The 23,202-nt window shown below is 36.9% G+C and overlaps 3 protein-coding genes across 7 annotated transcripts; all 3 read right to left on the bottom strand.

Annotated features, from left to right (window-relative positions):
• Positions 1-621: 621 nt before the first annotated feature.
• LOC146945467 (uncharacterized) lies at positions 622-3,331 on the bottom strand. Its single transcript, XM_085743801.1, has one exon. The coding sequence runs from the start codon at positions 3,262-3,264 to the stop codon at positions 2,059-2,061; it is 1,206 nt and encodes a 401-aa protein (XP_085599927.1). The 5' UTR covers positions 3,265-3,331; the 3' UTR covers positions 622-2,058.
• Positions 3,332-4,628: 1,297 nt separating this feature from the next.
• On the bottom strand, positions 4,629-7,691 carry LOC146945466 (uncharacterized). 3 transcript variants are annotated; one of them, XR_015026397.1, is made up of 2 exons: positions 5,045-7,691; positions 4,629-4,959 (listed from the first exon to the last, which is right to left on the bottom strand). XR_015026397.1 is itself a non-coding variant. In XM_085743799.1 (2 exons), the coding sequence occupies exon 1, from the start codon at positions 7,673-7,675 to the stop codon at positions 6,425-6,427; it is 1,251 nt and encodes a 416-aa protein (XP_085599925.1). In that variant the 5' UTR covers positions 7,676-7,691; the 3' UTR covers positions 4,629-5,044. The 3 variants fall into 3 exon arrangements, 2 of the variants coding, with proteins under 2 accessions (XP_085599925.1, XP_085599926.1); XM_085743799.1 differs by having other exon boundaries at positions 4,629-5,044; positions 6,425-7,691; XM_085743800.1 differs by having other exon boundaries at positions 6,425-7,691.
• A 12,288-nt stretch (positions 7,692-19,979) lies between these two features.
• LOC146945465 (uncharacterized) lies at positions 19,980-23,121 on the bottom strand. 3 transcript variants are annotated; one of them, XR_015026396.1, is made up of 3 exons: positions 21,919-23,121; positions 21,260-21,662; positions 19,980-20,700 (listed from the first exon to the last, which is right to left on the bottom strand). XR_015026396.1 is itself a non-coding variant. In XM_085743798.1 (2 exons), the coding sequence occupies exon 1, from the start codon at positions 23,080-23,082 to the stop codon at positions 21,919-21,921; it is 1,164 nt and encodes a 387-aa protein (XP_085599924.1). In that variant the 5' UTR covers positions 23,083-23,121; the 3' UTR covers positions 19,980-20,700. The 3 variants fall into 3 exon arrangements, 2 of the variants coding, with proteins under 2 accessions (XP_085599924.1, XP_085599923.1); XM_085743798.1 differs by lacking the exon at positions 21,260-21,662; XM_085743797.1 differs by lacking the exon at positions 19,980-20,700 and having other exon boundaries at positions 21,133-21,662.
• Between the last annotated feature and the right edge of the window lie 81 nt (positions 23,122-23,202).

The following is a 23,202-nucleotide window of genomic DNA, read 5'->3' as shown; positions in this document are numbered from 1 at the left end:
AAAAAATTGATTCATTCACTCTGAAATCAAACAATTAGTAGAAGAGTAGATAGACGGACTCGTCCTTCCATTAGTAGAAGAAAATACATATAAGCATCTTGCTAACAAACGAGGAAAGTTAGTCTTTTCCTCTACAAAAATACGTAAGTTAGTCTTTAATTTTATTTTATTTTTTATAAGAAGTTCGTATTTTTTTTAGTGGAATTTGGTCATTTTCTGTGTACTCTTACTAGCTTCCCTGTATAAATATTTTACTTAATCCGACTATCCAATTCTGATTTCAATAACTTCATAATCTTATATTGTGTTTGGTGTGGCAAAGCAACATGTTCTCATAACATTATTGTTGTATTTGTTAGCCATGACAAGTGATAAATATGGTTCTCTAAAATCTACTAGTGTACATCTAATCAGAGCAGAATTGCAAGCCTTCAAACCGCATATTGATCGTACAGAACAACAACATTTGGTTCAGTTTTTTATGGCTTTCTAAGACCACTTTCAAGGGCTTCAAAGGATAATTTTACACCGCACTGTCTTCTAATGGTTAACGAGTTGTTGCCCGAAGAAATTTGATCAAGCCTCGCTTCTTAACTAGGCAATGAAGTGTTGAGGAAGGAATTTTCCCAACTCTGAATCCATAGATGAATATAGTTTGTATCATAGAAAGATTGGTAATGATGAATATAGTTTTTTACAAATAGAGGTAACAATAGAAAGCACAATGTCCAAGTTTATTTAAGTCGAAACAACCACAACAGTCTTCTCAATGGCGCCCTCCACCATTAATCCTTTCAATGAACTAATAATAGTTGGGGGGACAAAATCAATCAATCCAGCACCTTAGTCCATAATCCTCTCCATAAAAGCATACAACATATTTTCTCTGGAATAGAACACCATGTGTGCTCCTCAATATTTAAGGGGTAGATAAATATTCTTCAAAATATAAAACATAGGAACAAAGTGAACCCCTACTGGTCACAATTCAAAAAGGCTGCAAAACTATTTGATGTCATTGTGTGAGTAAAAGAAACTCCCTTAAAATTAAAAATTTGGTTAAAAAGACAGTGTGTAGATAACCAAAGGAAAATCAGCTACCCTAAGTACATAATAATCTCAATCTTAGAGCATTAATCATAATATTTAGTAGACCAGCCTACATGGTTTGTATATACTACCAAGGGCTCTTGATTGAAAAAACATGGAAGGAGAATTAACACCATGAGAAAACACTCCCTGACCAAATGCAATACCACTTGAACTTTTTTTTTTGGTTCTAAACCATTTGTACTTTTCTATATTTCTAGATATAAGGCATAAGATAATCATAAGGTATTATTATCATGACAAGTACCACATTACAAAAAGAAGATTATGAGGTCACCTTAGTGTATGCAACATTCACTTTTTCCTCATGAAGCTTTAATATACAATGTGTAGAGAACAAATGGAAAAGTTGTTCAAGGATGCACTTACCATTCTAAGGCTGAAAGCTTTAATCATGAAAACATGTGAACCTGCATATATAATTTGTATATATACCATGGATCCTTGGATTAAATACACAAGGAAGAATAACTAACACCATGAGAAAAACATTCCCTGGCCAAATGAAAAACCATCTTCCACATATAAAGGGCAACCCGGTGCAAAACCATCTTCCACATATAAAGGGCAACCCGGTGCACTAAAGCTCCCGCAAACGCAGGGTCCAGGAAGGGGTCCGACCATTTTTTGGTGTATTGCACGCAGTCTTACCCTGTTGTTTTACGCAAGAGGTTGTTTCCAGGACCTGGACTGTAACCTTTCAGTCACATGACAACAACTTTACCAATTGCGCCAAGGTTACCCCTAGATTTAAGGAAATTGTAACTAAAATGTACTAGACATAAGACCTATGCACCAAAGTAACTAAAACTGATGATAAGATAAACAAATAGTAGTCCAAGTTAGCAAACGAAACAAGACAACTACACTAACCACTATCTTGTCCTAGGCATAATAAATACTTCAAATCAAGGAAGAAGCAATCTAAGGTTGAATTCCAAAAGATGTTTAACAAGTTACACATTCGGTAGATGGCATTGGCATGCCATTGTTCTCTTTTGTGTATGCAAGTTTCATTTTTTCGTCATATAACTTTAATAGATAATCAGACTCCTCCTTAAAGCTGAAAACAAACTTGCTCAAGAACATTTTCCCAGAATAACGAAATGGTTCAACTAAGCTTGCATTCTTTTTCCTCAAACCTTTCATCACAAGATATTGCAGAACCATTGCCCTTGGAACAATTGTTTTCTGCAAACTTGAATCAAAAATATGTGGCCTTTTAGCAAGTGCCAAGGAATTCCCACCCAATTGATTAACCCAAAAACTCATCACCAAATTAATCTTATCAATTGAAGTCAACATGAAACCAGGATGCATCCTAAATGCTTGAAAAACAGCTTCATTAGACCAACCCCATTTCTTAAGGGCATCAACTTTCTCATCCCAAAGTTTTTTACTCAAACTTTTCTTAGCTGCCAAAGCAATTCCAAAAGTATTCGTCCAAGGATCAAACCCTAAACTCTTAACTTCCTCCAATGACTTAATCAAATCCTTTGAACCAAATGTAGATGGCCTTGACTGAAGCGAGCTAGCAATGACAGAATCAGAAACTCCAAAATCAGACATTAAATTGATATTAGACACAATAAGGTGATAGGGATTAATAGCAAGTGCAGTCCAACATCGAATTAAGCAAACAATGGTATCCTTGTTGGTTTTAAAGAACCTATTTAACAATTGAAAAAGAGGGATTATTTGTTTCTCCAAGCTACTTCGTAAAATTCTAGGGTTTGAAGTTAACGATGAAACAATATCAGAGGAAGAAGCACCATTGGATAGAAAAAATTGAAACTTTAGCAATAACCTTTTGTGGGGTTGTGATGAAAGTAACCAAGGTTCTTTTTTGATGATGATGCGTATGTTGTCGTGTGAAAAACCATGGTTTTCTAAGAAGGTGAGAACTGAATTAGGCTTTTCAAGGGTATTGAAACGAACCTGCTTGTTGTTGAAAGCTTTGAGAGCAGATTGAGGTGAGAAACCAAAATTGTTGATGAGGTATGATACAGCGAATGGGTGTGTGTTTGATTCAGATGTTGTTGTTATTGTAGTGTTGTAGTATCTGATGAGTGAAATCGGGAACAACAAGTGTTGAGGGTTGTTGTGATGAGACCTAAAACTACATTTGTGGCGGAGAAACAATTTCTTCAACATGGATTGAAAATTTACTCGAATGATAGGGTTCTGTTTTCACGAAAACAAAATGTTGTGTCAATGAGATGATCAGAGAATGTCGTGTCGTGTATTAATCGATGTAAATGTTAACTAATACCGAGGAGACTTGTTAAGGTCTTAAATAGTAACTTTATATAAAAAACGTGTGTGTAATGCATTGAAAATTAAACTATTTGACTTTTTTAAAGAATAATTTCCTAATTTAGAATGTTTAAAGGTGTCCGGGATAATCGTTAACAAGACCCATTAAACAAACACATTCTTAAAGTACTGATTTTTGCTTACACTTGCTTTTGTTGTCTTTTTCATTAGTTTTGATCCAAAATTTATTTGGATGGTTGGAAGATAACTGATCATAATTGAATATAATGGAATCGAGCGAAACGGAGTGGAATGGAGTATAGAACTCATTTCATTGTTTGGGTCTAAGTATTCTATGATACAGCAGGACATATTAATCTTCCTATTGTTTGAAAAGTTGACGGAATGAAATGAATTATAATTATTTTATTCAAATTTTACCTTTTTTTAAAAAATATATATATTATTATATTAAATTATAGAGCATATCGTCTTCTACTAAAATGATTATAAAATATATAATTATATTTAAAAAAGTTTTTTGGGAGAGATAATAAAAAGAATTTACGATTTCAAATATTATAAATTTTTAATAATAGGTATCAAAAAGTGCAGCAAAGCTAGTAATGAACCATTATCAGAACTTTTGTCAAAAAAAAAAAAAACCATTATCAGAACTTGCTTGACACTTAGGAAAATTTATTATATAAGTTTTACATTATTATAAATAAATTAACTCCCTTAGGATATAGTTTACCCTTAGGATATACCATATATTTTTTTAGAGGACCCTTAGGATATACCTTATCTTGTGTAGTTTACCCTTACGATATAATGTAGGCCGTTTAAGTTAATCGTGAACCTTAGCCTCTTATAAAATGAGTTTCTCTTGTTGTAATCATTAATATTTCAGAAATTAAAAACAGAATCAGAATACTCTAGAGAGAATTAACAAAAGAATGAACCAAGTGTTCATCTTCTAACAAGGAAGAAGGAACAAAGGATAGTGAAAAGTGTTGGATGGATACCTTTAGGTTTGTTTGAACTCATGGATATTTTGGTTTCTTGATCCCTTTTGCTGAAATACAATCAGCAACAAACCATTTTGATGAAGTCTAATATAGAGTCTGGTGGGTAATGGTTTTGAATCAAGGTGAAGGTTACTATCAGGATAGGTGTCTCTGGAACCAGACAGGTCCTTTCAGAATGTCCAAAATTTGCCATCACCATCTTGATTCACTAGTTGGTTTTTGCAAAGAAAATTCACAAATGATTGTTGTCTATGACTATGTAGAAAGAAAAAAAAGGTACACTGGAAAAGTATTTATGTTGGATTTGTGACCACTTTTCTATTAGTTACAACAAATTTCAGTGTATTTGAAACTGCAGTACACTAGCATTCAAGCATACAGCCAGAGTACAGCTACAACTTCAAGCTTCTGTGAGAATGAAAACTATTTCCAAAATTAACATATTAGTTGCCTCCAATGCAATAATGGTTGATGAAAGAATCACTGAGCAGATTTCAAAATCAAGAATGGTCATCAAATTAAATCACAGACATTTGATACTCGTCTCTGCCAAAGTTGCTGCCTGATTATAAAGGAAAAGTGGCAGTTGAAAACTCATAACAATGTAGCAAAGCAATTGGTAACATTGACTGTTACAAGCATAGTACCTGCAAATAGATCAAAAATCAGCAATGGTGACTGCAACAGATGGATAAAGATTATAGCTTGAAATATAAATGAGAACAAGTTTATAAACTCGATTAAGAATTTCAGACATAAAAAATAAATGAATCAGAGGTTTTAATATTAGCAAGACAACAAAAGAGGGCATGAGGTATGACTAACAGTCTAACAAAGAACATAAACAAGATAAGATCAATATAGACATTATTTAGTTAAAGGGCAAAGAGGGATAGCTCATTTACAATAATAACTGAAGATAATATGATGTCCCTTTAAGAAATAAGAACTTGATAAAATGTAAGAAATCTAAATCAACAGCAAGAACATGTTATCATTTTAGTTCTAACAATTGAAGACTGGAAGCATCCAAGATAAAGTAAGATTGTGTGAAGATGCAAAAATGAAACCGTAAGTTTACAATTTCAACAAATCATATAAAGGATTCAGGAAGCATACTACAAAACGTTGCCAGCTAAAGAAAGCACTGATTAATGCATTATGATCAAGAAGCCATTTCATACATAGCAAACAAACACAACAAAGTTTTGTTTCATCATATCCTTGCCAATTGAACAAAAGCTGCTTCCTTACAGGTGAGATTGTATAAAAAAAGAAATCATTCCTTTTGAGAGTGGTAAACAAAATAGGAGGTAAGCTATTGGTTTACTTAGTAGTACTAAATGAAGGCCAAAAATTAGTAACACGCCAAAATACTAAGTTCCAATTAACAGTATCAAGAAATTACTCTACCAGGCTATAAGTGTCTATGACATGAGACAATATCCGAAAGTATATAAGTTAAATATCACCACAAAATACACCAAGGGACAGGGTGTTCAAGCATGTTTGGTGTTAAACACATAATGTACTCATGTAAAATACAGAACATTGACAAAATGCCAATGTATTTTTAAAATCCTTAAAATAAAGTTGTATACAGTTGTATGAGTAATAATAGAAAAATCCTTAAAAAGATAATGTATAGAGAACCACAAGAAAAGCAAATGGGCAAAGTACTGAATAATCTCAAGGTTAAAGTTTCAATCATTAAATTGAGCATAATTGCATACATAGTTTGTTTGTACTTCTAAGGATTCTTGATCGAACAAACATGGAAGGAAAACTAACACCACGAGTAAACATTCCCTGACCAAATAAATACAAGACCATTTGAGGTTTTCTTTATCTACTAGATATGAGGCATATAGGATAAATCATAAGGTATTATTATGACCGGCTATAGCACTCTGGTCCAGGTTAGCAAATAAATCAAGACAGCTATATCTTGGGCTAGAAAGAATAAGCACTTATATTTTAATACTAACAAGATAAGGCTACATTGCAAAAGAAGATTATGAATTTACCTAATTAGGGAATGGCATGCCATTGTTTTCCATTGTATATGCAAGTTTCATTTTTTCCTCATATAGCTTTAATAGATAATCACACTCCTCCTTAAAGCTGAAAACAAACTTCTTCAAAAACAATTTTTCAGAATATCTAAACGGTGTAACTAAGCTGGCATTCTTTTTTCGCAAGCCTTTCATCAAAAGAAATTGCACAACCAATCCCCTTGGAACAATCCATTTCTCAAAACTATGAGTAAAGATATGCGGCCGTTTGGTAAGTGCCAATGAGTTCCAACCCAATTGATTGACCCAAAAACTCATCACCAAATTAATCTTTTCAATTGAAGTCAACATCATATCAGGATGACACCTAAATGCCCGAATAACATCTTCATCGGACCAACCCCATTTCTTAAAGACGTCAACTTTCTCGTCCCAAAGTTTTTTAGTCGTACAGTTATTGGCTAACAAAGCATACCCAAAAGTAGTCGTTGAAGGATCAAACCCTAAACCCTTAATTTCCTCCAATGACTTAATCAAATCCTTTGAACAAATTAGAAATGGTTTAGATCGAATCAATCTAGCAATGACAGAATCAGAAACTCCAAAATCAGACATTAAATTGACATTATCCACAAGAAGGTGATAGGGATAAATAGTAAATGTAGTCCAATGTTTTATTAAGCAAACAATGGCATCCTTGTTGGTTTTAAAGAACCTACTTAATAATTGAAAAAGAGGGATTATTTGTTTCTCCAAGCTACTTCGTAAAATTCGAGGGTTTACAGTTAACAACGGAATAATATCAGATAAAGAAGCACCATTGGATAGAAAAAATTGAAACTTTGGCAATAACCTTTTGTGGGGTTGTGATGAAAGTAACCAAGGTGCCTTTTGGATGATGATGCGTATGTTGGAGTTTGGAAAACCATGGTTTTGAAAGAAGGTGATAACAGAATCAGGATTATCAGGGGTATTGAAACGAACCTGTCTGTTGTTGAAAGCATTGAGAGCAGATTCATGTGAGAACCCAAAATTGTTGATGAGGTATGATACAGAGAATGGGTGTGTGTTTGATTCTGATTCTGATTCTGATTCTGAAGTAGCTGTTATGGTGCAGAAACTTCTGAGTGAAATTGGGAACAACAAGTGTTGGTTGAATTTTGGGGTTGTTGATTTTGTTGTGATGAGACATAAAACAACATTGTTGGAAAGAAACCATTTCTTCAACATAGTTTGGAATGTAGTGAGAATGAGATGAGACATAAGTGTTCTAATCCGTACATGGTTCTCAACACACAATAGAATATATAGGCTTATCTTTCAAAAAAGAAAAAAATATAGGCTTAAAATGTTTTCACGCGATTTTTGTTTTCGTTTCTGTATTTTTTTTTTTTTTAAGGATCGTCTCTGTATTTTTATTTTTTATTTTCTAAAAAAATCTTTTGGTTTTCGTCCTTCCCGTTAATTTATGTTACAACAATGCACATGATGTGGCAAACATATGATAATGTGGTAGAAACATATGATAATGTGGTAGATGTAGTGTTATTTATTTGTAGGGCTCGGGGTTCGAACCTCAAACACCCCACTTATTCTTCTTAAAAAGATGAATTTTAGCCACTAACCTACTTGACATAAACACCCCTGATGTAAGATTTTTGCTACATGTCATATAACTATGTACACGTGAGTATATATAGGATCGTTTCCACAGGGAGTTACGTTTATTATAAGCATTTTCGCAATAGTTCACATTAAGGGTTTGGATATAATTTGTTTGTTTGTAACACTATATCCATATATGACACTAAAGTAAAAACGAGAGGGGATCGAACTATTTCGCTTGCGGTATAAGATAACGAGCAAGCATAACAGCAGCAATCTCTCGATCGATTAACAGACTCTAGCTTTATAACCAATATTATTACAATCATTTCTACAATATCCTTCGTGTCCAAAGCGACATCGTTATTTCCAAGTTAGCGTTTAAACATTCGTGTCCAAATTCCTTAAACGATAACAAAGTCGATCGGATAACTTAATCGACCGTGTCCAGCCTGATTAAGTATCCGAAAGCATTAAAATCTTGATTAAAAGTAATTATCAAAGGTTTACAAACTTGTCAAGAGTGATATAACATAAGATAGATTGTTATTCTAGTTCTAGATTCAAGAGTTTGTGTCCAAATCATCTTGAATCTCTTTGAAAGCATTAAAAGCAAGAATAACAACAATATTGAATCATTAAGCTAGAACCTTATATATTAAAAGATCAAAAGATTACATAATAGCTTGATAGTTACCTCAATACTACAAAGAAGGTGATAGTTACACATAGACATGTAAACTAATGCAAGGAATGAAGGAAAGATGAAGATTCCATGCCAAGATCCTTGATGTCTCAATGAATCTAGGGTTGAATCTACTCCTTAATCACTTGCTTTGTGTTTCTCTCTATGAAATAGCTCTAACCTCTCTCTAGAAATGTATAAAATGTTTCAATGGAATAGTCAATCCCTAAAAGAGAGGTAAAAATGCTATTTAAATGGCCTGTGTTTTTGCACCTGCGCTAATAGCGCAACTCACGCTAATAGCGTGGTAAGGCGGCCTATAATCTGGCCAATAGGAGTGTGCCACGTGGGCCTTGCCCTGCTGCTACGCTCCAGCCACGCCATTAGCGTAGCTCTCTGGAGTATTTACGCTAATAGCGTAATTTACGCCAATAGCGTAGTTCTTCATGGTCTGCTACGCTCCAGGTACGCATATGGCGTAGCTCTCTGGACAATGTACGCTATTAGCTCAGTATACGCTAATAGCGTAGTCTTCAAGAGTGCTCCAGATCCTACGCCCCAGGTACGCTAATGGCGTATCTCTCTGACCTTGGCCATTTCTTCAACACGCTAATAGCGTAGGACACGCTAATAGCGTGGGACCTTGAACTTTGACGTTTCTTGCTCCTTGCTTGTATTTTCCTGCACAAAAAGGGTAGAATAAGGCTCAAAAGCATAAATGACATATTTACACAATAATTGGAGTTTTCCATAAAGAATTTTGCAAAACAAGTCACTAAAATGCCTAAACTCCCATATGAAATATATCACTTTTAAACACTTATCAAACTCTCCCCAACTTGGCTTTTTGTTTGTCCTCAAACAAATCAATTAAAAAGGAAACTAACAAGGCTTTGGACAAGGTTTTCAACATGTTGTCAAACAATTCAAAACAAAAATAAACAATGGTGATTCAAATATGATTGCGTGGACAAGCATGAAGTCCTCCGCTACTCTAGGTTCAAACTAAGAATGCGAAAAATGTCCTAAGCACAAACTATACATCATAAACTTCAAAACATAAACATATCTATCTATGAACCACACCTAACACACTTCTTTGAAAGTAAATGCAATATAATGATAACAATGAATGAGGTAATGAACACACATCCAACAATCATGCTAACATCCTATTTAAGTTAGGTGTCCATCCAAATATCGTCTCAAAAAGCATAAAAGCATGGATCAAAAGGTCTTGCAAGGGTTATAACTTGGCCTGGCTACAAAAGAAATGTCATATGTGGGGCAATTGATCAGAAAGCCTATCAAAGAGGAACATTTTTTTGTATCACAACTTGAAATCCATATACTTCCCTACCAAGAATTACAACCTTTGGTGATTAACAATCAAACTTATAACCTTGACAACTTATTCTATTTTTGATTTTTCTCTATCTTTTTCTTCTTTTTCTTTTCTTTTCTTTTCTTTTTTTCAAATGTACAACTTTTTCTTTGATTCAATGTTGTCAGGTTATTTTACAACTTCACCAGAACTTAACATATAATGCCTCCTTTTTCTCCCCAACTTGAATACAACAAAACTCTAATTGAATGTTCCCCTATCCTAAGGCAAGGGACAAAGTACAAAAAGGTTAAGGGTTCAACAAAGTAACATTATCAAAGTCCTATAAGATTCAACCATGAACTGGATTTTTGAAAAATTTCAGGCAAATTCAACAAGCATTGTGCTTATGAATATTGACAGTTCATGTTTGAGGACTTGATTCATTTGGCTCAGATTGGGGTATCAGATACTCACTCTTCTCACAGGTAGGCTTTATGTGGTCAAGTAGGTTACTCTCGATTCAAAAAGTGCCTTGATCCTTTCCATGCTTTCAAACAGTTCAAAATTATCAGATTTAACATAACTAAAACAAGTTAGACGGTGATTATCGGTCTCCAGCATATATACAACAGATTGAAGCTACCTCACATTTATGCTAAGTACTAAGTGGTTCAAAGATATTTATGTTTATGAAAAGACTTAAATGATATATATTTTGTGCAAAGTAAGTTTCAAATTCTTATTAAAAACCTAGAATAACAGGAAACCAATACCTTAGCCTTACGCTTTCTCACAAGTAATATCATTATCACTCACCTGCTTTTGCTCAAACATGGCTCCATGGAGCACTTTAAAATTTATTGTTCAGGAGCAATTTTCTTTTGAGAGACACAAGCAAGATGCAAACAAAAGTTTCATCCAAAGCATAAGTTATTAAACCAAAAAGCTAAGTTATTAAACCAAATATAAAGTAACAAAGTAACAAATCAAGCACTAAAACCACAGTGCTTGAAGAGTACAAAATACAACTAAATAACAACTGTTCCAACATGAAATAAAAACAAAGAGTTAGAAAGCAAAAAGAAAAACATCACTAAAAACCCAAAATATCACTGATCATCCTCTCCAGCATCATCCATATCAAGATCCTGGTACACATCATCATCACCCACAACTCCAGCATCATCAGGTGTCGCCTCATCATCAACAGCATCAGCCACCCCCACATAAGGACTTGGCCTGCCCTCAGGCCAATGAACATAAGCCTGGTACTGCTCAGGAGTCATAACCGGGTAATCAGCATTTCCCGGATGCATGTGAGCATTGTAGAGGTCCTGGTGTATGCCCATGTTGCTCCTCCAAATTGCCTCATTCTGATCCATTAAGAAGCTATTCTGGTCCCTCACGTACTGGTTATGCATCTGCTGCTCCAGCATAAAGGTCTGCAAACCTGAAAAGTCAAAAGAACCAGCACCCTCAGATGGGCCACCTTCATCATCCGAGAAATGGTATTGGGCTGCCCTCTGCTCTGATTTCTCCCAGGTGCGAATAGAAGTGTCAGTAATGACCCCTTCAATATCTTCATCAAAGGGTCCAGTAATGGCCACTCCATTGGCCTTAAGCAATCTCATAATCAAACCCGGGTAGAACAATGCCACCTTCTTAGCACCTGTGGCAACTTTTAAAGCCACAGCCTTCATCTCATTGGCTATGATGCGAGCAATATCAACAGGCACTTCTTTCAATATGCACCAGATGAGCGGCAGAACGGCTTTTGGGGCATCGGATGTATGGGCTCTAGGAAGGGCATTGTGGACAAGGAATTGGAAAACTAAGCGGGCAGTAGCGGTCATCTCCTTGGTTAGTGCATGCCTAATCTCTCCCTTGTCATTCTTTACAAAGAGCCTTCCCTTGTTCATGATATCACGCTCAATTTGCTGAAATTTCCAATTTCCTTGAGCGTTTCTCTTAGCATAGGTACACAAGGTGGGCATTGTGGGGTCAGGTGATGGCTCAAGGTTTAAGGCATTGTCAAGGAAATCATTGATTGCATCCCTATCAAATGGGATTTGCTTTCCTCGGACATAAGAAGTCCAAGAGAAAGTCTCAGCAAGGGTAGCGGGTGAGGCATCAGGGACAGCATTACAATAGAACTCCCTGATCAGGTCGGTGTTAATCTCAGTTGCGGGCACAAGGAGTTTGGTCCATTTGCGACCAGTAAAAATATGGAGCATATCAGCATGCTCACCACTAGGGTGAATGTCAAAGGTTTTCTCGTGCCAGGTTTTGTACTGTGCCATCTTCTTAAACCTGGCAGCGTGGGCAGGGGTAGGGAAACGGTTTGGGATTGCAGGTGCAGCAGAGGTAGAGGCACCTTTGCCTCTAGGACGTTTAGTCCCGGTAGTTTTTTCAACATTTTTCGGTGCCATCTGCAACAAAACCAGGAAACACCAACATATTGCATAGAAAATATTAGCACAAAGTAGAATTGGTTATTTAAAAACATCAAAAATTTTGAAAATCTGGGCAAGTAGGAAGATCTACGCTATTAGCGCCTGCCACGCTAATAGCGAAATTTTTCTGGGAAACTTTCGCTATTAGCGTAGGATACGCTACTAGCGAAATTTTTCTGGAAAAGTTGCGCTATTAGCGTATATTTCGCTATTAGCGTATTTCTTCGTTCCTGCAATTTTTCAAATTTTCAAAATCTTTGTTCCTGCAATTTCTCAGCACAACCCAGCATATTTCAACCCTAGGTTTCATCCTATGTCTCAAGAACACATTAGAATCATGAAAAGGAATCAAAATCACAACATTGGCATACAAATCATTCAAAACCCTTATTTTTCAAATTTACAAAATGGGTCAAAATCAAAAGATGAATGTTTGTTGCATGTGGGTTATGATTATTGTTCCTTTTCCAACTATTATCAATGAAGAACAATCTCTATTCACAAATCAAAACTCTAACCCTAACCTAACCATCTCTAATCATGTCAAAAACATAGATTTTTTTTTTAAATTCAAGAACAAAGATAGGAAGAGAAGATCAAACCTTGTTAATGAAGAGAGAAGCAACACAAATGCAAGAAGAAATGATGCAAAAATGGATGCTTGAAACCAATTGAAAAGTGGGTTTGTGAATTAGGGTTGTATGTGAGAGAGAAGTTGTTTTGTGTGTGAGAGTGAGAAAAGGGCAAATGAAACCGTAAAAGGAATAAGGGGAGTGGGTTGTGGGAAGTTAAGGGGAGTTACTCCCCTTGGGCCCACAAAAATTTTTCTCCCACGCCAAAATCACGCTAATAGCGTGGCTCTCTGGAGCTCTCACGCTAATAGCGAAAAATACGCTAATAGCGTGAAGCTTCAGGATCAGTTTTTCAAAGTTTTTCATTTCTGCTTGTAAATGCTTATGTACTACTACTATATGCAATAAACATAAAAATACTTACAAAACTGGGTGTGCCTCCCAGCAAGAGCTTGTTTTACGTCCTTAGCTTGACGCATTTTGAAGAAATCATGGCTCGATTAGTGAAATCGTCGTCAAACACCGATCAATTTCACCACCGAAGTAGGGCTTAAGCCTTTGCCCATTAACAGTCCAGTTGGCTTTGGTGACTGGGTCCTCAAGTTCAACAGCTCCGTACGGTTTGACCTCTTTAACCATGAAAGGTCCAGACCACTTAGACTTCAATTTGCCCGGAAACAACCTCAGTCTTGAATTGAAAAGTAATACCATTTGTCCCGGCATGAATTGTCTCAGAATGATCTTCTTGTCATGATACTTCTTGGTCCTTTCTTTGTAGAGCTTTGAAGATTCATAAGCTTGATTTCGCAATTCTTCAAGCTCATGCATTTGAACTTTTCTTCTTTCACCGGCCTTCTCTTGATCAAAGTTTAGGAACTTCAATGCCCAAAATGCTTTATGTTCGAGCTCGACCGGTAAATGACAAGATTTGCCATAGACCATTTGGAAAGGAGTGAGGCCTATAGGAGACTTGTATGCAGTCCTATATGCCCACAAAGCTTCATCAAGTTTAGCCAACCAATCCTTCCGAGATGTAGAGACCGTCTTCTCAAGTATGCGTTTGACCTCCCGGTTAGAAACTTCGGCTTGTCCATTCGTTTGCGGATGATACGGTGATGCTACTTTGTGCTTGACTCCATAATGATCTAAGGCCTTGGCAAGTTGTGTGTTGCAAAAGTGTGACCCCCCATCACTAATAAGAACTCTTGGTGTACCAAAGCGGGTGAAAATATTCTTCTTTAGGAACTTCACTACCGTCTTGCTATCGGCTTTAGGCGATGCTACGGCTTCCACCCACTTTGAAACATAATCAACAGCTACCAAGATGTACTCATTTGAATATGATGAAGGAAAAGGGCCAACAAAATCTATCCCCCAACAATCAAACACTTCCACTTCAAGGATGAGTTGTAGAGGCATCTCATTTCTTTTTGACATTGATCCGGTTCTTTGACATTCATCACAATGCTTGCAATGTAAATTGGCATCCTTGAAAAGAGTTGGCCAATAGAACCCGGATTGAAGTACCTTTGCGGCTGTTCTCTCCCCGTTGAAGTGACCTCCATAGGGCGAATTATGACATTGCCACAGGATCTTCTTTGCCTCTTCATCATCCACACACCTACGCAAGAGATTGTCCGCTCCAATTTTGAACAAATAAGGCTCATCCCACACAAAGTGGTTAGCATCATGGAGGAACTTCTTGCGTTGTTGCCATTCAAAATCTTCTGGAATGAACCCGGTTGCTTTGTAGTTCACCATGTCGGCAAACCACGGTCTCACATTGATTGCTAGCAACCGTTCATCTGGAAATTCTTCACGAACCTCCGGTTCATTCTTGGTTACCTCATTGTTTGTCAACCTTGAAAGGTGATCAGCTACAAGATTCTCCGTGCCTTTCTTATCCTTGATCTCTAAGTCAAACTCTTGAAGCAACAACATCCAACGGATGAGCCTTGGCTTTGAGTCGGACTTAGTAAGGAGATACTTGATAGCTGCATGGTCAGTATAAACAACAATTTTGGAACCAACAAAGTAAGAACGAAATTTCTCCATTGCATAAACTATTGCAAGTAACTCTTTTTCAGTTGTGGCATAATTGATTTGTGCCTCATTTAAAACCTTACTTGCATAGTGAATAGCATGAAAAATTTTATCCTTACGTTGACCCAAGACCGCACCAACAGCATAATCACTTGCATCACACATTAATTCAAAATTTAAATCCCAATTAGGAGCAATGATTATTGGTGCGGTGGTCAACTTTTCTTTTAAAGATTCAAATGCATCAAGACATTCATTATCAAAAACAAAAGACTTATCTTTGTTGAGCAAGTTGTTCATAGGCTTTGCGATCTTTGAGAAGTCTTTGATGAACCTCCGGTAGAACCCGGCATGACCAAGAAAACTCCGAACACCTTTGACATTTACCGGTGGAGGAAGCTTTCCTATGACATCGACCTTTGCTTGGTCTACCTCAATACCCTTAGCAGAAATCTTATGACCAAGGACAATACCCTCGGTAACCATGAAGTGACATTTCTCCCAATTGAGCACCAAGCTAGTTTCAATACACCGCTTCAGCACGGTATCCAAGCTATTCAAACACGTATCGAATGACGAACCGAAAACCGAGAAATCATCCATGAACACCTCCATGCATTTACCAATAAGTTTGGAGAAGATTGCTTGAACACACCGTTGAAAAGTTGCGGGTGCATTACACAAGCCAAATGGCATTCTTCGATAAGCAAAAATACCAAAGGGGCAAGTGAAAGCCGTCTTCTCGTGATCATCTGGGTTCATGGCGATTTGATTGTAACCGGAGTAACCATCTAGGAAGCAATAAAAGGATTGACCGGAGAGTCTTTCAAGCATTTGATCCATGAAGGGCAAGGGGAAATGATCCTTCCTTGTTGCTTGATTGAGTCTTCTATAATCTATACACATTCTCCATCCGGTGACGGTCCTAGTTGGGATCAACTCATCTTTATCATTAGTGGTCACCGTCATTCCTCCTTTCTTGGGAACTACTTGAACCGGGCTTACCCAAGCACTATCCGAGATAGGATAAATCATGCCGGCTTCAAGTAACTTCACTACTTCCTTTCGCACCACCTCTTTCATGTTTGGATTCAAGCGGCGTTGTGGTTGTGCTACCGGCTTGAAGTTTTCCTCCATCATAATCTTGTGCATACAATAAGATGGACTTATCCCTTTCAAGTCGGATAATTTCCACCCTATCGCTTCCTTGTTGGCCTTGAGAACCTCTACCAACTTTGTTTCTTCATCGATGGACAAGGAGCTACTAATGATCACCGGTTTTGTACCATCTTTCTCAAGAAAAACATATTTCAAATTAGATGGTAAAACATTTAATTCTACCTTGGTGTCATCAACTTTTGCTTCTTCCTTGGATTCTTCTTTCAAATCTTCAAGTATAGCTTGATTAGGAAGAACCTCCTTCAAGGAATCTAGCTCCTTCAAACACTCTTCAATGGCACTTGCTTCGTCTTCATCAATAGCATTGAGTGCGTCCACCAAAGCACTCTCAAGGGGTGTTCTATTGTGTAATTGCTTCCGAGTAGTCAAGATGACTTCTTCGGTTGCATCCATTTTGAAACACGCACCCTTGTCTTTCGAGTACTTCAAAGCTTCTCGGATGTTGAAGGTAACCTCTTCATCATTTACCTTGACCTTCATGATATTGTCATCAAGATCAATCATCATCCGAGCCGTTTGCATGAAATTCCTTCCCATTAAGATAGGCACATCCTCATCTTCTTCGACATCCATAACCACAAAGTCAGCCGGAAAAATAAATTTGTCCACTTTTACAAGAACATCTTCGGCCATACCTAGTAGTTTTGCAAAGGATTTGTCGGCCAATTGCAACATCATCCTAGTCCGCTTTATACAAAGGTCACCAACTCTTTTGGCAACGGACAAAGGCATGAGATTGATGCTTGATCCAAGATCAAGTAGTGCTTTACCTACAGGTGTTGTGCCAATAGCTACCGGTAGAGTGACTCTTCCCGGATCTTGCTCTTTCTTAGGCAACGTTCTTTGAATAATAGCACTACAATTGGCATCGATTTGGATCGTCTCTTCATCGTTGATTCTTCTTTTCTTGGAAAGGATATCTTTCATGAACTTCGCATAGACCGGCATTTGCTCCAAGGCTTCTGAGAATGGTATATCAATTTGCAACTTCTTGAAGAGTTCAAGAAACCTTGCGTATTGCCGCTCTTTGTCTTTCTTCGATGGAGCATGTGGGTATGGTAAGCGTTGAGCCACCACTTGCTTCTCAACTACTTGTTTCTTTCCTCTATCTTTCCCCACATCTTTATTCTTCCTCTCCATCTCCTCTTGTACCTCTAGATCTCTTTTTTGATTTTTTTTTCTTTTTCAACTAATACTTCTTTATTCTTCATATACACTTCCTTCTCTATCTCTACACTATCCTCCTCGAACTCCTCTTTTTCCTCCTCGTTAACAACTTCATCATCCTTCTCTTCAACCACAATATCATCACCTACCCCTTTACCTACTACTCTCCCACTCCTTGTAGCTATAGCTTTTGACTGCTATGCCTTGTGGTGCTCCTTAGGATTTGGTTGAGTGTTTGCGGTGAAAGTTCCCACTTGCGGAGGACCTTGAGCCATTTGTTGTGCTAACTGACCAACTTGCGTCTCAAGGCCTTTGATCGACGCGTCGGTGTTTTTCTGGTTAGCCATGGACATTTGCATGAATTGCTTCAAGACCTCCTCGGTACTTTGGGAATTGTTAGGTTGTTGGGGGTTATTTGGTGGTGGGAATTGGTATTGATTATTGAAGGGTTGTTGGAATTGGGGGAAAGGTTGTTGGTAGAAATTTGATTGAGGATATTGGTAGTTATTGTTGTAAGGTGCTCTCCACGGTCTCTGAAAGTTTTGATTGGCCGGATATCTTCCTTGAGAATTGGAAGTACCCGGATTTTGGGATTGTTGTGAGGTTCCGGCATGTTGTGGTTGGTTAGGCCTTTGTTGGTTTCCCACATAGTTGACCTCTTCCTCTTCAAAAGAACCGGGTTCGGGACAATAGCCGGTTGGATGATCCCCCGCACAAAGTCCACAAGTATTGACTTGAGCGGTTCCTCCTTCTTGCTTGAGAGATTCAAGAATTTGTTTTGGCATAGCTCTCATCTCCTTTTGCATAGCTTCTATTTGTTGAGTGAGAAGCTTATTTTGAGCTAAGACCGCATCATTTGCTTCTAGTTCAAGGATACCGGTTTTCCTTTGTTGAGGACTCCGGTTGTGAGAAGATTTTCTTGTGTTGATAGCCATTTGGTTAATGATTTTGACAGCATCAGCTGGATTTTTCATAGCAATAGAACCTCCAGCACTTGCATCTAGCATCGTCTTGGACATGTCTTTTAGCCCTTGACGAAAAAGATATAGTTGCATTTGGCTATCAAAACCATGCTTTGGGCAATTCCTTAGCAATGATTTATAGCGCTCCCAAGCTTCACAAAGAGACTCACTTTGGCCTTGAGCAAAAGTTGTAATTGAAGTTTTAGCCTCAAGATGCCTATCCTCCGGAAAGAACCTTTCTTGAAATGCTTTCTCTAGCTCACCCCAATTTTCCATCAAAGAAGTTGGTTGATCAAGATACCACTCCTTAGCCTTCCCGATCAAAGAATGAGGGAACAATTGCACAAACACACCCTCTTCCTCATCTTCCTTTGCACCAAGTGTACCGGCAGTAACATAGAAGTTTGTTAAATGTCTATATGGATCCTCATGATCCATACTGGTAAACTGGTTATGAGTTATCAAGTTTATCAACCCCGACTTCAGCTCAATTGATTTGGCATTACGATTGCCAAGATTAGCTAGCCTCCTCGGACTAATCCACATAGGTAGAGCATCATTATCATTTTCTTGAGCCATGACTACTTCTGGTTCACTCTTCGGAGATGAATGTGGTGAAGAATGTGAAGAATCACCAAGTGAAATAGTATGCACCAAACCTGACGGAGAAGGAATAAAAAGTAAAGATTCCGGCTGAGCCAGCCTGGCTAATCTCTTAGCTTCCTTTGCTTGAGCTCTAAGTAACCTAGCAGTTTTCTCAATCTCAGGATCAAATTGTAGGTCTTCGCTAGCAACGGTACCTCGCATAAACAAAGTTCACCAAGACTATACCAGGTGGTTAGCATAAAAAATAATGAATGATATATGTGTATATGTATATACATGAAAGAATTTTGTGCAAAATTGACTTAACATGACAAAATTGTTTCCATACTTATAATAAATTTTCCGTTACTCCCCGGCAACGGCGCCATTTTGATGTAAGATTTTTCCTACATGTCATATAACTATGTACACGTGAGTATATATAGGATCGTTTCCACAGGGAGTTACGTTTATTATAAGCATTTTCGCAATAGTTCACATTAAGGGTTTGGATATAATTTGTTTGTTTGTAACACTATATCCATATATGACACTAAAGTAAAAACGAGAGGGGATCGAACTATTTCGCTTGCGGTATAAGATAACGAGCAAGCATAACAGCAGCAATCTCTCGATCGATTAACAGACTCTAGCTTTATAACCAATATTATTACAATCATTTCTACAATATCCTTCGTGTCCAAAGCGACATCGTTATTTCCAAGTTAGCGTTTAAACATTCGTGTCCAAATTCCTTAAACGATAACAAAGTCGATCGGATAACTTAATCGACCGTGTCCAGCCTGATTAAGTATCCGAAAGCATTAAAATCTTGATTAAAAGTAATTATCAAAGGTTTACAAACTTGTCAAGAGTGATATAACATAAGATAGATTGTTATTCTAGTTCTAGATTCAAGAGTTTGTGTCCAAATCATCTTGAATCTCTTTGAAAGCATTAAAAGCAAGAATAACAACAATATTGAATCATTAAGCTAGAACCTTATATATTAAAAGATCAAAAGATTACATAATAGCTTGATAGTTACCTCAATACTACAAAGAAGGTGATAGTTACACATAGACATGTAAACTAATGCAAGGAATGAAGGAAAGATGAAGATTCCATGCCAAGATCCTTGATGTCTCAATGAATCTAGGGTTGAATCTACTCCTTAATCACTTGCTTTGTGTTTCTCTCTATGAAATAGCTCTAACCTCTCTCTAGAAATGTATAAAATGTTTCAATGGAATAGTCAATCCCTAAAAGAGAGGTAAAAATGCTATTTAAATGGCCTGTGTTTTTGCACCTGCGCTAATAGCGCAACTCACGCTAATAGCGTGGTAAGGCGGCCTATAATCTGGCCAATAGGAGTGTGCCACGTGGGCCTTGCCCTGCTGCTACGCTCCAGCCACGCCATTAGCGTTGCTCTCTGGAGTATTTACGCTAATAGCGTAATTTACGCCAATAGCGTAGTTCTTCATGGTCTGCTACGCTCCAGGTACGCATATGGCGTAGCTCTCTGGACAATGTACGCTATTAGCTCAGTATACGCTAATAGCGTAGTCTTCAAGAGTGCTCCAGATCCTACGCACGCTAATGGCGTATCTCTCTGACCTTGGCCATTTCTTCATCACGCTAATAGCGTAGGACACGCTAATAGCGTGGGACCTTGAACTTTGACGTTTCTTGCTCCTTGCTTGTATTTTCCTGCACAAAAAGGGTAGAATAAGGCTCAAAAGCATAAATGACATATTTACACAATAATTGGAGTTTTCCATAAAGAATTTTGCAAAACAAGTCACTAAAATGCCTAAACTCCCATATGAAATATATCACTTTTAAACACTTATCAACCCCAACATACGATTTTTGTTTTTGGAAGGGAGTCAACACATGATTGTTTAATGTTTATACACATTTTATTAAAAGCTCTTTAAAAAAATAGTTCAAAATTTAATTTCTATATTTAGATTTTCGTTACTTTTATATTGGATTCCAACATTTAAAAAATTCATATTCAATTTATGTTGGGTTAAAAAAAAATTAAATTTTTGTGAAGGAAGTTTTTATAGTATTCTAGGATGTTAGAACAGATTTACAAAAATGTTATTTTCTAGCCTTAATGAAGTTCAAACAAAATTGAGAAGTGAAAACATATTCATATTTGTGTGTTCAACTCAGATTTGCAAAACTGTTACATAGAAATTTTGCAATGGTGTCATTACAATGGAGCAGGTGTTGCATAGTAGAATGGTCTTAATAGTACCATATTCAGATGTATTAGAACTCTCTCTGATAAGGCGCCATCATTTGGATCAATGATTGGAAAAACAAATCCCAATGAGTTTTACAGTGTGCACTGAGTTCTTCATTTTTATCCAGGCACCAAGATGTAGTTTTTTATGTTCGATATCCTTGTTGTGTAACATCCACCATTGTGATGAACATTGCTGATGGCGGAGCCATAAATCATTGCCGCACGATGCTCGGTTAAATTTCCACTGTGATCCCTTTCCATCACCACATGACCTTGGATCCAACACCAGTGCTACATAGCACCTTCGTGCGACAATATCAAAAAATTGGATCGAGAAAGCCTCTTTTTTTTTTCCTTTTTTTTCCGATTTGGAACGTTAGATGCATTCAGCAAATTGATCCAACTATAGTGACTGCATAAAAAAAAAGGCTACATATAACTTGAATCTGAACAACTTTCATTTATAACAGTCACTATAGTTGGATCAAATGCAAGAACATTTTGAGCTTTCTTACATCTACTAGATATAATGCACAAGATAAATCATAAGGTATTATTATGACAATTCAGCTAGACCATCCCCTATCCTGGCCTTGAAAGAATAAGCACTTAAAATTTAAGAACTAACAAGCTAATGTTACATTACAAAAGGAAGATTATGAAGTCACCTATTTGGTGAATGGCATGTCAATGTTCTCCTCGGTGGATGCAAGATTTATGTTTTCCTCATAAAGCTTTAATAAATAATCAGAATCCTCCTTAAAACTGAGAACATATTTGCTTAGGAACATTTCCTTAGACGGAGCAAACGGTTCAACTAAGCTAGCATTCTTTTTCCTCAAACCTTTCATCACAAGAAATTGCAGAACCAATGCCCTTGGAACAATCCTTTTCTGCAAACTGTAACTAAAAATACGTGGCCTTTTAGAAAGTGCCGAAGAATTCCAACCCAATTGATTAACCCAAAAACTCAACACCAAATTAATCTTATCAATTGAAGTCAACAACAATTCAGGACGACCTCTAAATGCACGAATAACATCTTCATCAGACCAACCCCATTTCTTAAAAACATCAACTTTCTCATCCCAAAGTGTTTTAGTCATACATTTCTTTGCAACCAAAGCTGACCCAAAAGTTGAAGTTGAAGGGTCAAACCCTAAACCCTTAACTTCCTCCAAAGTACTAAGGAAATCAATTGATCCAAGTATAGCTGGTCTTGTCAAAAGCAATCTAGCAATAGCGGAATCACAAACTCCATAATCAATCAATAGCTTAACATTAACAGTAGTAAGATTGTAAGGCAAAGATATCAAATTTCGAATGATGCAACGAATTGCAGCTTTATCAGATTTAAAAAACCTCTTATAAAATTCAAAAAGAGAAATTATTCTATTCTTCAAACTATTCTGTAAAATTCTAGGATTCGCTGCTAACAAACACGCGATTTCAGAAGCTGAAGCACCTTTAGATAGAAAAAATTGAAACTTTGGAAGAATTGAATTGTGGGTATCTGAGGAAAGAAGGCGTGGTTGTTTTATGATAATGCTGCGTATATTGGAATCTGAAAAACCAAGGTTTGTGAAGAAAGTGAAAAATGAATTGGGCTTTTGTGGAGAGTTGAAACGAAGTCGTTTTGAAGCTTTGAGAGCTGTTTCACGAGGGAAACCAATGGTGTTGATGAGGTAAGAGACGGTGAATGAGTCTGATTCGGAAGTTGTGAATTTGTGAGAAAATTGGAATGGGGAAAGAGGGGTTGATAATGATTTGTGGGGGATAATAATTGCTCTGTAATGATTGTAATTGAAGATAATGTAACGAAGCATTGCCATTTTGCTCTGAGCTGGGTCACGAAATGAAATAAGAGTGATGTCACTCTACGAGTAATAGTCGTTTGTTATATCGAAATTTTAAAATAGTTCTTGATTTTGCACTTTATTGGTTAAAATAGT

Source organism: Medicago sativa, chromosome 2 (genome assembly GCF_051527215.1).
Source record: "Medicago sativa cultivar Bolivia chromosome 2, Bolivia_mono, whole genome shotgun sequence".
NCBI lineage: Eukaryota > Viridiplantae > Streptophyta > Magnoliopsida > Fabales > Fabaceae > Medicago > Medicago sativa.
The sequence above is the reverse complement of the archived record's forward strand: the minus strand, read 5'-3'. Positions and strand labels throughout refer to the sequence as shown.